Source organism: Dendronephthya gigantea, unplaced genomic scaffold (genome assembly GCF_004324835.1).
Source record: "Dendronephthya gigantea isolate DGI-Jeju-01 unplaced genomic scaffold, DenGig_1.0 000064F, whole genome shotgun sequence".
In the NCBI taxonomy this organism is placed as follows: Eukaryota; Metazoa; Cnidaria; class Anthozoa; order Malacalcyonacea; family Nephtheidae; genus Dendronephthya; species Dendronephthya gigantea.
This window is the reverse complement of record NW_021163074.1, coordinates 1,383,036-1,399,679: the sequence shown is the minus strand read 5'-3', so window position 1 is coordinate 1,399,679 and position 16,644 is coordinate 1,383,036. Positions and strand designations below refer to the sequence as shown.

Genomic DNA, 16,644 nt, shown 5'->3' with positions numbered 1-16,644 from the left:
CATATTGAGGTATGTAACACCATCACTATTTAATCTAAATTACTTGTATTTTATATCCGAACACAAGATGAGTATTCATAGCGAACAATTATATACCGATAATTTTGCTTCTGTTTAAGTATGGTTTTCATATGTCGTAATTCATGGGATGGTCCACGATGGTCTACGATGAATGACCACTGACAATAACCATCGCCGATGAAAACCATGAAAACCAGGCATGAAAACCAAGCATGAAAACCAGGCATGAAAACCAGGCATGAAAACCAGGCATGAAAACCAGGCATGAAAACAAGGCTTTAAAACACCACGTGTGCTGTGTGGCTGAAACCCAGTTACCAACGCAGCTCACCTTTTCAATGCATTAGAGCCAACTTTTGGAAAGTTACACTCATCTAGTAAATTTTATAGATGAGTGGAAAAACCAACTCACCCAATTTACTTCTTTACTCGTGGAAAGTGGGTTACTTGGTTACTGGGTTTACTGAGTCATGAACACTGCTGATCTATATATTATTTATTTCTGGTTCAGGGGCTCATGGTGATGGCTACAGGTCAAGGACTGAGAACACTGTGATAATTTACAATTACTGAACGTTCTATAAAACAACGACGAGAATCTTTGATCTTTGATTACTTGAAAGTGAAGTGAATTACTAGTCACTACGTAGTACGTTCCACAACTGTGATCAATGAGAGACTGCGAAGAGTAGCTATAGCAATGACTGCATTAGATACTGTCAATGATATAGCTGCATTACTAGTAAAGTGGGAAGAAGCAGAAAGACAACATATATGTCCCATTGAAAGTTTGGAGAGGTTGTATCACTTGCTTTAAAAAATATCGATCCCATAAATAACACTATATACAACTGCGTAGATGAACATATTATATTGTATATGTTAGTTTAACTTTGGAGTGTTCAATAATTGGAATGTGGGGTTTATATCATAATATATGACCAAAGCCTTATATGCGGGCGTCATATTTACAGATATGCCAACTGTAATAAAACTGAATTGTTAGAGAAAAAAAAAATGAAATGTCTAGCCACTGACTAATTTCAGTTATTTCACCATTGACTGCACCAAAGAAGATTATGTACAACATGTGTCATCTCTATCATGCTGATAATATTTATTTGCCTGACTGTTTATGTTGAATGAATTTTAAAATTCAGTAATCCTCCTCATCTATAAACTTCTTCAATGTATTCCATGAAATAAAATGAGAACACTTATTAATCAAAATAGTAGGGATCCATACATACATCCACTTGAATATATATACATATACATACACTGGACATTCTAAATTGTTGTGAATGACCAACTTATGATCCATTACATACTTCACTATATTTCAAATCATTAAATGAAAATGATATTCATAGGATTGCTGATGTTGTTGAAGCAGAGTATGAAGCATTTTTGAAATCAGATCCAGATCCATTTGATGACAGACATCCAGGTATATATTATGATAATTTTCTCACTTGGTTTGATACACTAGAACAATTGGATTCCAGTAGTATTCCTAATTTGTTTGACTTTGCATGAAACGATTTCTTTTGTTACTGCTCATTATGGTTTTGTTCTCTCATTTGTTTTCATTTGTTGACATCATCATTGATATCAAGCCATGTTGCACCATAATTTTTAGATGCATGCTAATACAGCAATTAGCAACCATCATGTTGTGTGATTAAATTGAATACCAGTAAACTGTTGACTTCTATGTTTCTTATGAATTGTTATCACTTCCTCCTGTGAATCAGTACTTCTTTCCTAGGTCACTAGTACTTTCCAACTAAGTTCAATTAAGGGGCAGAGAGAGAGGGAGAGAGAGAGGAGAATGAGGTTACAGGAACTTAACAGAATCTAAACAATTAGGAATTTTTGCCCCCAGATTTAAGGAAAAATTTATATTCAAAATGTATCTCCCATCAATCCACCTCCTTAATTAAGAGCCCAGTTGCTCAGGCTAACTGTATCTGAAAGCCATTGTGATTTATTCTGTCTTTATAGAAGGGCCACTGGTTTGCCAGTGCTAAACTGTTATATGTGTTACCCATATTAAATATAAAGTCGATTATTATTATTATTCTGTAATCGTTTTTGCAGATTTACAACTATTTAGTCATTAGATGAAAGTGTTTCGATTGCTGCCTTGCTTTCTAGGGCGTAATGATCCTTTTTGCACATATGCTCATGTGTTGAAATGCTTGAGTAAAAGTGACAACTTGGTAGAGATCATATTAAACACATATCTTATGGCTCCACGCTGGGATTTCAAGCTATGTTGTGTTGCAAGTCGTTTACTTTTTGATCTTATGTGCTGTCTTGAAATGGAACAGATCTATCAAGAGACGGTAAGCTAACATAACATCAAAGGTTGATCATAGTATATAAGTGACTGATGTTAGATAATACAATGTCAGTATAGCTATAACCTGACATAAAAACTTGACCACAGTATAAGTGACTGAGATTAATAGATTGTTAGTAATATTATAAGCTCCCTCGAGGGTGATTTTAAATTAACTTTTTAATTTCCCAAAGACGTCCGTAACTTGTAGAATTAGGGCCGGCTGATTTGGACTAGGCCGTCCTTAGTGTTTATCACGTGTACAATTAAGGGCTGGCAAAACTATACAGCCTTACAGAGTTTGCCAATTGGTTTGATTCGCATCTTATTGAATGCATAATTTATTAATCTTTTATCATTTCGCGCCGACATGATATGAATCAATGCATAATTTCGGATTTCGCGGCGATCTTTTTTAAGTAGAAATTTATTTAGCTGCTTGCCACCTTAGATTGTTGGGAATATTTGCCATGCTGTGTCACAAGCTGGTCATGAAATTTTTTTTCTGACAGCAATTGTTTATCATGATGTCCCAAATATCCAAAGTTCAATATCTCTGCAGTTAAATGAATATTTAGAAATTGATATTTAAAATGCTATTTATAAGACCCCGTTTACACGATACCGCCAGAGTCAGTTGAAAATAGTACGAAACTCCTAAACCCTTTTGTTTTTGCGTTCACATAATGCCAGTTTGAAAAAATACGAGACTGTAACACTAACCGTAACTAGGCGTAAGCGAAGTGCTAAACATAAAAGTTTGAAACCATAACGAAATTTTACGGTCAGAGTACCGTGTAACCATAAAAGTTTCATTACGGTGGTGCAAAATGTTTTGAACCGATCGAATTCGGATTTGAAAAAAGGTATTCAATAAAGTTGTTCTTGGATGCTATTCTGTGTACTTTATGTGTTGCTGTATTTTGAATAACAGAAATCGAATGAGACAAGACTGTCCAGAGTTTTTCTTTTGGGTCATGTACGTGCATTTCCAAGTAAACTTCCGTCGACAACAATTTAATGAACAATTCAATTCCCAAATCTCTGAATTTCCACAATCAACTTCTTTTTCATCCAATTTTTCTTCTCGTAATCTCGTTTGACCTGGAAAGGAAAGCTAATGGCGACGTCATAACGACTAAAAACGCATAAAAAGTTATTTTAGTTGAGGTAATTTTTATGTTAATTATAATTGTTTTAAAAATCTCTTCTCTGTTGAACTTTCAGGAAGGATTGCTTTTGAGGCTGTATAACTGGGCTGAAAACGGGGAGGAACCGTTACGATCTTACTCATTAGGTACGAAATTCACATTCAAAGTCTACATCACATTTATATCACTGAGTATGGAAATAGATACCTTTTGCATGTAAGAAGAGTGTAAGGACAAGCCTTGCTTTTTTTTATGATATGTCTGACAGTGCAATATTTTCAGGTCTACTTGGTATCGCAATGGGAATGCAAGATTTCACTTCCTCACACAGAGAAAATAATTCTCATCTCGTGAGTAAAAATCACACTGTAATGACTAACATATAAGAAGTTTAAAATGTGACATCTTTACATGCATTTATTCGATTACAAGCATACGCCAGGATTAGAATCGTATGCGACTAACCGCATCGTGTAGATCGGCCTTTAGAGGTTGTCCTAAGAGGTTGACGTAAATCTCAATGTATATTTGTCCAGGGGATAATGACCTAATATATATGATTTTGCCTGGATTATTGTCTTGAAATTTATGATAATATTTCAGTTTAGGGCAGATTTTCGTGAAAAGACACTTAATTTGTTTCGACGTATACAGACCCCCTACTGCAAAGCATTTCCAAAGTGCCGACTGTTACACTTCGTTTCATCGTGTTTTCCTAATCATATGAATTCAGGACTTTGGTTTTCGGTCGGAGGATTGTGCTATTCTTGAAGCTCTTCGGCTGCATTTCTAGCGTTGTCTGAGGTGGATCATCGAATTGAAATGCAATCCGTTAAATTGAACGGGCTTCCTTCCTCCCTCTTCCCTGTTTGCCTCATAACTGTTGTTCCGAACATTTGATAGTATTTCCGCTGTTTCTTTCACTTGAAAACATGACGTAAGCTAGGTGATAATTTCTTACTGGAAATCAACATGCACAAAAGTTCTTTTCATCGATAATTTCAGGTCCCAATCGTTATCAACCGATTAAAATCCTTGAAAGATTTAAGGGACTTGAGTCAGCCTGCTGTCAAAGAGTTTCCAAAACCAAAGGCAATATCAAGAACTAAAAATAATGGTAAATCAAATGGCGGAAATAAGAACAAGAAAGAAAGCATTTTGGACAGTTCTTCACCTGCAATGGCTGAGTCTTCTAGTAAGTCGAGTCAAAGCTCTGCCAGGAAAGGTAAGGATTGAAAAATGTCCGCAGAGAATTCGATTTTTCTGTGGTCACAAACATGAAACCTTCTTGTGAAATATACTGAAATCCATAGCCTGTATTTATTTAGAGTCAAAGAAAACAAGGCAGTTTTTAAAACCGTCGTCTTTCAAGCTAAGTCCACTCACACTGAGTGCCCAGATCAGACTGATGTTAAGATATCTTACGCCACTCGGAGAATACCAAGAGGTCTTATAATATTATATATTTTAACTTATAAATAATGCAATCAAAAAAGTTCAATCGAGTTTTCTCACTATAAACGCCTTATACACGAGACAATTTTGCTGCATTGCAAGGATATTTTCCACGCAGGAAGATACAGTTTGTATCAGAGTTCGGCCCATAGCAAATTTTATAATCGTCAATTAAGTGTTGTTTTTTAACTAGTTTCTTCAAGTTGCTTTTGAGTTGGACGTTCGAAGCATGGTGACACATTTTATTAACGTCAAACACATCGCAGAAGATGGCGTCATATTTCAAGCCCTTCAGGTTTGTCAATAATGAATAACATTATGCTCAGTAAGATGATAATTGGAAACTTTTCCGCCATTATTTCATCCAGCAGAAATATTGTTTTAGGAAATATTGAAAAAAAATGTGAAGTGGAAAAGTTAAAAGAATATCTTTTTATAATTTTGGTCTTTGATAGTATCTGACGTCGCTAATGTGCCATAAGAAATTTGCACAGGAATTTGTCAGCCATGGTGGAATAGAAAGACTTCTTCAAATTCCGAAACCGTCAACGTCAGCTACAGCAGTTTCATGTTGTTTTTATTACTTGGCGTACGTCGAAGACGCCTTAGAGAGGGTAAGAGGATTATAGATTTTGCACGTTGAACTCTGCGATATAAATTTTTTTAATTAATTCTACGATAAAAATGATGATACTGTAAGTGTAAAGTATCAGGATGTCGGAGTTACCGAACCAGTGATTGGGATCCTGAGGATTTCATTCTCTGCAGTTTTTCTCCCCCCCCAAAAAATCTCCTCAATAAAAAACCTCCTGTATCGGACGGAACTTCGACGTTCTTTTTAATAATATTTATAATAATAATAATATTTCACATTTATATTTCGCATATTCTATAAAATATTCATATGCAGTTTTCGCATATTCATTTGCAGTTTTCTCTTACAGATCTGTCTTCTCCCGCAACCAGTGTTGACGGAGGTCGTGAAGTATGTTTTGTGGTTGCTGGAGTGTTCACATTTTTCTGGCAGATGTCATGCTACGATATTTTTCTCTCTTACGTTTCCCTTTCGTGCAATATTAAGTTTATTTGATACAAATGATGGCTTGAGGAAATTGATTAACATGGTAGGTCAAGGTCGGACTACCCTAATAGGAATAATCTAGTGCAAGCCTGAAGAAAAACTGAATTCTTAGTACATATCTTTCTTCACAGCTCAGCACTTTGGAGATCCTGACGGAATCATCAGATGTGCTAAGTGATGATTATCTTTTTGACTGTCGTCAAACTGTGAAACATACTTGTATGGCTTTAAGACGATATTTTGATGCTCAGATCGCTTTGAAAGCTGACATCTTGAGACGATCTCTGGCGAGGTCCAAAGGGGGGTCCCCTCCACCTCCAACACCGGCATACAAGGTTGGTTGATTTTTCATCGGAGAGATGGACAAGGCGGATCTAACTGTAAAACCTCACCATGCAAACTAAACTAATTTACTTGTTAAGTCGCAACCCTACCAGTGTTGAGTCGCACAGAGATTCGTATGCTCAGATTCCTCATTGATCCATGATAGTAAAATTGAGTTGTTTGGTATCGTAAGGTAAAGGTAGTTTTATGCCCTTTTCTTTTTCAGTCGATGACCATAACGCAAACAAGTATGTTGGAAAATATTGAGCTTCTTTTAGAAAACTCGTATGTGATTTCGAAGTGGCCTTCGATTGATGTAAGCCAACTTGACTTTTGCACAAATAATACAATGTACCTGATGTAATTGATTTAATTCCCTATAAATCAATATTGTGAAAAATCTCAAACAAATTTCGGTTTCTCACTGGTTGTTCAAATTCTTTATTACTGAAAAGACGAGCAAGTTACATTCACTCAACCATATCTTTTTCCCAACCTAAAATCCTAACCCCAATTTTTGTGGCGTCGTGATATGGGCAAATAATTTGTTATCAGACGGTCATTTTTTTTCTTTCTTTTTTTTTACCCGTAGATGATGATGAATTTACAGGGATTTCCCTTGTTAATTCAAATCATTTGTCTTTCTGCTGACTGGAACAGTTATACAGCCAGGTGCACCATAGCGTAGCATTATAACAAATAAGGCAAACGCATTTACACTACGCACAATTTTAGGTTTGGTGCGGATGAATTTGTACGGATGAAATTTGGACCATCTATTTAGACAGTGCCAATTTCATCATTTTCAATTCTATCCGTACCAAAACTGAAATTGAACATAGTATAAACGGATAAAATTGGTACGGGTGAAATTTGACTAACTATTTGGCAGTTCAAAATTTCATCCGTACCATTTTTTTGGTGCCGTCTCAAAAATTGTGCGTAGTGCAAATGGGGCTTTAATGAACATGATTTCCCGTAAAACGCCAAATGCAAGCTTAACTCAGGTCAAGTTGCATCAACCCGCTTGACCAAAGCATTACGTTAGGATACACTTGTAAAGATTGCAAATGAATATTACGACTATAACCAACAATAAATCTAGCCTCTAATAATAGAATGAAAAAATAAATTTGTTTCTTTATCATTTATAGAAATGACGTGACAAGACTTGCTTTGGACACTTTGGCTGTCTTAACCGCTTGTCCGAAGACACAATTAGCATTGATTGAGCCTGTGACACTTCCTACTGGGGTAACTGAAATTGGTATCAGGTAGGGACCAATGCTTCAACCAGAGTGCTTCAACACAATTATGGTAAAATTGAGATGTATAATTGAAGGGGTGGGATGAGTAATCCTCTTGATTTGTTATTGCCTTCAGAGTTTTATTACGTGCCGCAGAAGGAGAACTATCATCAGAACTCGCTGCTGATGGAGAAACTCAGAAAGCTGCTTTACTTGTTCTGTGTAATTGTGTATGTTCATCTAAACAAAAGGTATATGATCGTGGTCAGTTACATCCACTTTAACTCTGTAATATTTTGAACATGGGTATATAAGTTGAGAAGGGTTGTTGAGCAGTCAAACTTAAAGATATCTACAAAACTAGTCCCCCCCTTCAACCATCTGCTCCCGCCGCCTAGCAAGCCTCTTCCTTAGGTAAAAAGCCGTAAAGGAAGTTCCTCTTTTAGGATAAGGATTGCTGTTTGTTCGTGTTAGAATTTTTGTTCACGATTTTTTTCAAGCAAGTAATAAACTTGCCTCTTAGGGGTCAAACTCGTCGACCGCGCAGAAATTATCCAAAGGCAAGCGCAGCCAGTCAAAAAATACGGATGATATCCAGCAAAGATTATGGAATTGTGTTCGAGCAAACAATGGTATCAGAGTACTTCTCTCGTTACTACTTGTAAAAACGCCAGTATCTGACGCGGACTCCATCCGTGCACTCGCATGTCGCGCGTTATGTGGACTGGCGCAGAGTGATGGAATTAGACAAATCATGAGTAAATTACCCATGGTTCATAGCGGGCAGCTGCAACGTGAGTAGAGAAAATCAGTCGACTTCTAGTTTTTAGTAGTTTTATGAATCAGAATGAGCTCACACTTCTTAATTGTAATCAGCTTGTTGAAAAACTGTGTAATTTGGCCCTTGTCAGTCCTTTGAAAATATAAATATTGATTCTTTAACACTAGTCATAACTTGGTCTTTTTATTCTCTTCTGGACAGTCTTAATGCGGGAGCCAATCCTCGCTGACAACGCCAACGAACATCGCACATTCTGTAAATACGTCTCGGAATTATTGGAAAGAGTTCTCGGAAAGGCCATTCATACCATGTCGTATTTTACACTGTCCAAGATAACAAAAGTAGGTATTTCAGGAGGAGTGCGCGGGTACAGGTCTACCAACTTCGTTTGAATCTTAGAATGTTGCAGATATAGTTTAGTTCACGTATTTGTATCGACTTGCATATTAATTCATGCCCTGTTGCCATTCTCGTCTCAATTGTAAAGGCTTAAAACTCATCAATCTCTCAAAACAGAAGAAGCTAATAATGGCGTATCATGCTTGCGATCAAATAAACTCCGCAATTTCAGATCCGAAATAACTTAATCGCTGTATATTCTAGGCTGATGTTGTTACTCAGACGAAGATAACTTATCCCGATCATGAACTTTTCCAACTAGTCTACAAATACTTGGATAACTGCGGTTGGTATTTTTTTACCGCAATCTTTCTATCCCCCTCCTTCCCCCCTGTTTGTTTATATTTACATGGGTAATTAAAGGAATACGTTGTGTTTTGAATTACATACAAAACTAAACCCACATATTTTACATATAATTTAAATAATGATAATTCATACGATGAGGGCAAAGCAAATGAGTTTCACTAGAGTTTCACAATAATATCCAAATGTTTGTTCGTTTACAAAACTCAGGCCTACGACAGACAGCTTCGACCTTAGCAAAGGAAACAAATCTTCCTTTGAGCAAAACATCTCAGAAACCATCTCTGCCAGTAACCCCAACACTACAAAGAAAGGTTTGATATATCTTAATTATTGACTGGTATACTATTGACTGCATTGCAGTCTGTTAAAAATAAATCATCTGCTTGAAATAAATTCATTCTTTTACGTTGGTTTATTATGTCGCTGTGCAGTCAGTAGAATTCTGTCCCATAAAATGGCCAAAAGATCTACAAGATACGACTTTAGTGACTTGTTCTTTTTGCACTTTCAGGTTCGCTTCAATGTATCACGTCCCAGTCCCCTTGAAAACCCATCTACAACTCTCACCCCCATTTCTTCACCGGGGGGGACGATAGTACATCGCTTTGGCAGCACAAACTCGAGTACGCCAATTCCCAAGGTATTTAGTACTTAATGATCCTTCCAAACGAGATTAAGAAAAATCTGTAGATGCAGTATTAGTCTGCCAAAGTTTTTGTGAGATTATCCATAGTTACATCCTTAGTTTTAAAGGATTTGCAAAAAATATTAAAAGGAACAAAATGATGTAAACTCGTTTAAGCCTGATGTAAACTAATTTAAACTGGACTCAAATCTATTTCATGGCATTTCCAACTGCATTTGATCACAGAAACGTTGACGGTATCCACAAGCCTATAAAAGCTGAATATTTTTTCCACTTCTAGCACAACCTTTCAGCAATTGCTAAACGTCCCAGTTCCAGTTGTCATAATCGCTCGCCATCTCCTCCAACACTGGATTCTATAGTGACGCAGTATCTCAGGAATCAACATGCAAAGTGCCCTCATCCTGTTTCAGTGTGTCCTCCTTTTTCACTTCTTGGGTAAAGTTGAATTGATTTTCTAAATTTTCAGATAGAGCTGACAATTGATGCAAAGGGAGGGCATGAGGCCATATTAAAGATATACGCTTGCATCCTCGGAAAGGATAAAACTGATTCATTAGTTGTGTTTAAAGATTGAAGGTTACATTATTCTCGAGATTTGCTGTATATACGAGGATTGCTCGTTTGTCATTACTAAAACTCTTACATTACGAAAATAATCTCTTGCTAGTAACCCAGTCTTTTACTGTTGAAGTATGATTGCATTTCGACCCTAACCACATTTTTGCGTTCTTCCTTCAGGCCTCATCGCTGTCCAGAGCCAAAGAGAAGGTGCCATGCTTCAATGAATATAGCGTCGAGACTGAGTGCTCATCAGGTATAATACTTCACGAATCATGTTTACAAGGTGAACTTTAATAAAACCTGGAACGCTAACTTCGCCATCTTTGAAGCCAAATTTAAAGGGAGTTTTTCAGAGATTTTGAACGTTTGGGACAGACATAGAGAGTAATTATCTAGGAATGTCTAGAACTATGTAAAATACAGTCATTCACTAATTTCCTATAAAAATGGAACGAGAAACAGAGTCAAAAACGCAATTTTTTGCTTCAATTTTTGCCTTCAGCCAAGTATTACGCTGAACTATAGGAAGTAGCGTTCCAGATTTTATAGTTCACTATGTTTATACTTTAATATTTTAGCTGATTGGAGGATGCACTCCCTTCGTCTGCCTATGCTTTGTCCTAATGAATATGATATTTTGTTAGGTGCGTTCAAATTATGGTGGCTACGAGGGCAACAGATTAAACAGACGATATTTATACAGCAGGTATACTTAGCTGAAAGGGATTCTGTTCTAACTAGACTATTTTAGGTTTAACGAAAGCGGCGTCAATTCCGAGTAATAAATATAACTACTAAATATGCAATTCTAGCATCTATTCGATTAATGTCGTTCTCGTGCCTTCCCTCGTAAAAGCCAGTCACATAATCTGCTATTTTAAGCCTTGAAGATTTCTACGCGTGGTTAATTTTTCGCTCAAAATGATCAGCAACTATGATTATAAATCTGCTGGATTTTATACCAAATCATTATGGCTTATACCATTGATCTTTCATTCTAAAGGTTTCGGTCCCTTCGTGTCCTGCGAGTGCTTGACGAAGCCAGTTATTACACTTGTGCCTCATTTCTGGTGAGTATTTGCCTTGAGCACGGTCGTCATGCTAAATTGCGTTGAACATTATCGTGTCAAGGCCCGTTTACACTTGCAACTTCGGCTGTGGTTTTCGGGGCGATTTTCGTCTTTTGATGAATGCATGTGAACGAGTAATTAGTTACAAATGAGTTGATACACAGGAGCTTTTACTTCAATATCTGTAACTAATGCACTTGTTCACATCTATCAAACGAAGAATATCGCACACAAAATCGCAGAAAAAATTGCAAATGCAAACAAGCCTTAATAATTCAAAGTGCTTTAATAAGGACTAGTAATTTGGTGGGTATAATTTGTGAGTGTAAAAAACGTGAGTTGCATTGGGAACTTTTTTATTAATTTGTGCTATGGATGCTCATTTTCTTGTTATACATTCAATTCTATGTAGCCGAATTCACAAGAAATTTTAATTGGAACACAGGCAGGGGAAATCAAAGTGTTTAACAGCAAAACGGCTGAGGTGGTGTAATTAAGCAATGTTATAGACTTGTAAATCAACAAAATATGACTTTGAACTAGCCCCCTCCGCAGGCATTATATTAAAAAAATGCATAACCAATGCCTAACATAAATACATAAGAGATGCCTGCCGAGGAGGCTAGCTTTGAACCATTTGCGAGGATATGCACGTCCGGTATCTTTTATAGTTATTCTTAAGAATGGAAATTCTGTATTGAATCATTAATTTGTTTTATACTTGCGCGAGAAGACTAGCTTTTGAATTTGTCTTCACATTTCTAGCCTAATCTATTCAACTGTTTACTCCGCGCCATTTTAAATTTGTATAGTTTATTCCTATATAAGGCAGTCAATTGGAATAAAATTATTAAGACAATCTGGTAAACTGTAATCATGCATTGCTTCCAAGGACGTTTCCTGTGTCATGCGCAAATATATTTAGCTGTACGCATATATATTTTTATATTTTCCCTGCTAATTTATATTTTTTAGTGCTTGAGGAATCACAATTGTCATCGTTCCCACATTTCATCATGCATCCCATCAAATGTAAGTGTCGCCTTTTATAGCGAGATTTGATATTCCTAGTCGAAAGCCTCTTTTTCAATCATCACACAAATTGACCTATATTCGCCAATTTTCTGCAAACGTTTGTATCAAAATGCAACACAAAAGCATTTTCATTGGATGAAAACCCTTGCAGCGAGCTTGTGAACCATTGTGATAAAGAGTCGTGTAATAAGTGAAAAGGGTGGTTCACATGGTTATTTTATTATCAGGACGGTCAATTATTGCTGACGTCATCACCGTTTGGAACACCGCAGTCCACTCTATGGTCAGTTGGTGAACAAAAATTGGATATAAAGTAAGGCGTGTGGATACAAGATATATAGATTACAAGTTTAGTCCTTCCGTTCATCGTGTAAATGGACCTGGATTGAGTATCAATTTTCTGGAGGAACCGAAGGGGTGAAGGCGATCTACAGGATATAGTCATGCCGTAGATCATCACGTTCACCCTTTCGTTACTCCTGAAAAAATAATACTCAATCCATGTCAATGGATTGTAGGCCAAGTATCAAGTTTCTTGGCCAATGAATGCCCAGCAATCGTATTTTACTCTGTAGGTTAAATTTTTCTGAGGCGCGACATGTCAGGTTTAGTAATCAGGGTCTGACCAGGATCATTGGTACACGAGGATCGTCTGCTGATGTAAGTCTCTGAATAAATGTGGAATTTGGTTTTGAATTATAAATGGTTTGAATTACGTACAAACGTGTGATGCCACGCCAGTAATCGTAAACGTAATTACGTAAATCACAATCAGCTTAAATTCGGGTCGTAGGGATCAATCATTAAAAATTATCAAGGACGTTGACGTCTCGTTAGACGGTCTTTATTCTGGAAGTCATGCATAACAAGTCGAATCGGTCGAAACGACATTAAAAAAATTACTTTTTCTACTCTGATTTAACCCTAAATTGCTTGTCTTAGATTTACGACTTGGGAACAGGGCAAAAGATCACAACACTATCAGATACCAAGAACAGCAACAGCTATCTCAAAAACATCGCGACATTCAACTTGACAGATGAACTAGTTTTAAACGATGGTTTATTGTGGGATGTCAGGGGAAGCAAGGTTATTCACAAGTTCGATAAATTCAATAACTACGTCAGTGGAGTGTTTCATCCTTCGGATTTGGAAATCATCATTAATTCTGAAATTGTATCTTTTTACATGTGTTGCAATCGCTACGCATACGCGATTGAAATTTGAGCTCGTTCAAAGCTTATCTCATTGAAATAGTCGTAATAGTAACTATATTAGATACAATCAGCTATTGGTTGGTAAACGATAATCATATCCTTTTAATGGTTACGCACCCGTTTCGTATTCGACGAACGACAGAACTTTGAAAAATTTTGTAATTTTAAACTTGCCTATACTTTAACGTAACTTGAAAGAAAGCCTTCCAAGTAAATGTGTAGCGTTTGGTAGAGAATTCTATTTTGATTTTACTGTTCTCATTCTTTAACTGTTTAAAAGTGGGACCTCCGTTCTTTTCACCTCCTTGATACTTGCCCATCTTTGGATCAATGTCGAATTACATTCAATAGCAAGGGAGATGTCATATTTGGAGGTAAGTTTAAGATACCCCGGGCCGTCGCTAGAAGCTTGATTGGGGGCCGTCGCTAGAAGCTTAATTGGGGGCCGTCGTTAGAAGCTTAATTACACTTACATTTTGAAGACTCTTCAGTAATTTACATCTCTTACAAGTAGAATTGCATTGCAAGTTGCAAGAAAAATTGCACCGTGTAACATGGCCTTTATTATATGACCTTGATTGTTAACCTGCGAGCAGGACCCTAACATTCCTCTTAAATATGAACTTGTTGTAGAATCATTAATTTTTTAAAGTCAATTTCTTATAGGAGAAGCATTTAAAGTTGTATATTGTTCTTTATTTACAGTAAGACATGCACTCCCCGCTGAAGGAACGGGGCAATTTGAATCTTCGTTCAAGACAATTGATGCGCTGAAGTTTCAACAAATTGGTAAGTTTAAGCCTTTTTTTGTGTAGCAGCGAGCTCCTCTGCGGCGAGAGCGTGCATCCAAAAGCGAAGTTGATCATGATGCAAATAGAGATGCATCTTTTAGAAATCCTTTTAATCGATTTTTACCACGTTTTGCGAAAGACAACATTGCAATAGCACTTAATAACAGCATGCGTTTATATATATATTTTTTAAATTTAATAACTTGGTTTGTGATATAATATGTTGGAAAGTACTAGGAATATCGGCATCTCACGTTCGTTGTTAAAAGTGAGGATGAGAGCGAAGAATAATGAGATGGAAAAGAGCCAACTTTCATGTGTATTATTCAATCCTCGGATATCTTTGAAAGTTCTTTTATTTTCTGCTAGCTACGTACGATGTAAAGAAAGCGATCTATAGTTTGGCCATTGATAAAACAGACACAACGCTGGCTGTTGTTGAGGTTAGTCTTAAATGGACATCTTCCCTTCTTGTCTAACCTTCCCTTCTGGGGACTGATCATATTATATACATGATACATCGGTCAAAACTGAGCAATATGCAACACAAACTGTTTTACATTAATCCCAACGAGCAATATGCAGAATATAGAATATAGCCCATTAACATCTTAAATGCTAAAACCTGGACACTCTAAATTTCTTAGGGATCATTCAGGGTGCCTTGCACGGTGCCAAGAAACGAACCCTATACAGTTTGAGGTGTTATTTGACAACTGCACTGTCACAATTTGTTTTAATAATCTCGTACCTTGTCTAATCTCGTCTCAATTTGTTTTCATCACATGCATTACCGCCTGCCTTTATTAATTTTTGTCTCATTTTTTCAGAACCAAGGAAGCGAAGATTCGAACGGGGAGAGTACCTGTAGATTGTATGAAATCGGAAGAACAAAAAGGGAAGATGAAGACGAGGACGAGGACGAAGAAGATGAAGATGAAGCTGATGACGACTTAGTAAGTAATTTTGTTGTTTTCATCTTCCATTTATGAGAAGATTCTTCATTTTCTGAAAATAATAAAAATTGTTCACGAATAGCAAGGTTTAATTCTAATTGTACCAAAACACGTACGGCGCACTGAAGAACGAACGAGCTCTGTATTTGCTGGATCATTTTGTTTTCTCTCCAGGAAAGCCGTGATGATGACGACGACGATGGTGATGACTTGGCAGATTTCATTGTTGACGATGACGAGAATGAAACCATTGAAGTTCAAGATCTGATTGAAGATATGTTCAGACGTGATTTTGACGAACATTTCAATAATGACAGAGCCGATATTGATGATCACATGGACGATAATTATGATGATGACGATGATGATGATGACGATGACGAAGACGACGATGATGATGATGATTATGATGACAGTGAATTTGATGACGATGTGCGATTTCTTTTGGCTAGTGACTCCTCAGATGATTCTTATTCAGAGATGTCAGAGTAATCACGTAAAAGGTACGAGATTGTAAATATATTTTATCACATATACTGGGTGTCTCAAAAGAATATATCGATGTTTGATTTTAGCTGGGAATAGCTTAACTTCATAGTTTTGAATTCTAAAGAAAGGAATAACTTGAATTTGACGTTCGGCGCTTAATCTTTGACTCAAATGACATATGTTGGTCGAATGTTCTAATCTGAATTTCGATTTAAAAATTAGCAAAGAAATTATTCGATGATTACATATGAACGGCATGCTGTCTCGATCTTTTACAAGTGAATAAATTGATCGAGCTTTTCTAAGTGAATAAATAATTTAATGTGTAAATATCTTATCGTGCTTTTTGTTAAATAACAAGTTAAAATTACATGTTCATTAAATATAGACCAACTTATGGTAATTTTGAACGTTTTGAAATCGATTTCACATATCTTCACGTCATATTTTAAGTTGGCCTTTCAAAATTATTATTTTTTAACATGCATATATAGGTTTTTATTGAGATTGTAAGTACGCTAGCTGTCAGCTAAATAAGTTATATAGACTTTTGGTATTCACGCCAAATAATATGACGGCAATGCCATTGTCGATGCGCGGTTGTTTAGACACAGGACCAACCACTTGTCTATACATCGGTGCATGAAAAGTGGACAAAAAAATTTGACAGTAGCGTAGAAATCCACCTGTATACGTTTTCGCACAGGTGGTTTGAGATTATAACATAGATAGAAACCTATTAAAAAGGCGCCTGAAAGTAC

General features: G+C 36.5%; 1 protein-coding gene across 1 annotated transcript; it reads left to right on the top strand.

Moving 5' to 3' along the window:
- Positions 1–514: 514 nt before the first annotated feature.
- Positions 515–16,259, top strand: LOC114530576 (DDB1- and CUL4-associated factor 1-like). Its single transcript, XM_028552150.1, has 34 exons — positions 515–819; positions 1,395–1,471; positions 2,182–2,372; positions 3,596–3,665; positions 3,802–3,869; positions 4,525–4,744; positions 4,848–4,966; positions 5,168–5,269; positions 5,430–5,588; positions 5,919–6,098; positions 6,187–6,390; positions 6,606–6,695; positions 6,972–7,051; positions 7,534–7,653; positions 7,763–7,877; positions 8,150–8,420; positions 8,609–8,748; positions 9,011–9,092; positions 9,323–9,426; positions 9,627–9,755; positions 10,042–10,199; positions 10,503–10,578; positions 10,970–11,031; positions 11,329–11,395; positions 11,808–11,879; positions 12,371–12,427; positions 12,658–12,743; positions 13,006–13,090; positions 13,373–13,606; positions 13,928–14,021; positions 14,353–14,436; positions 14,808–14,881; positions 15,269–15,394; positions 15,569–16,259. The coding sequence occupies exons 1-34, from the start codon at positions 722–724 to the stop codon at positions 15,884–15,886; spliced, it is 4,212 nt and encodes a 1,403-aa protein (XP_028407951.1). The 5' UTR covers positions 515–721; the 3' UTR covers positions 15,887–16,259.
- The last annotated feature ends 385 nt before the right edge of the window (positions 16,260–16,644 follow it).

Excerpts from the sequence above, each read along its gene's own strand:
- LOC114530576 (XM_028552150.1), top strand. The coding sequence starts at position 722 with ATGACTGCATTAGATACTGTCAATGATATAGCTGCATTACTAGTAAAG. Across the intron at positions 6,696-6,971 it reads CGAAGTGGCCTTCGATTGAT|ATGATGATGAATTTACAGGG; the intron begins GTAAGCCAACTT and ends TTTTACCCGTAG. Across the intron at positions 13,091-13,372 it reads CACGAGGATCGTCTGCTGAT|ATTTACGACTTGGGAACAGG; the intron begins GTAAGTCTCTGA and ends TGCTTGTCTTAG.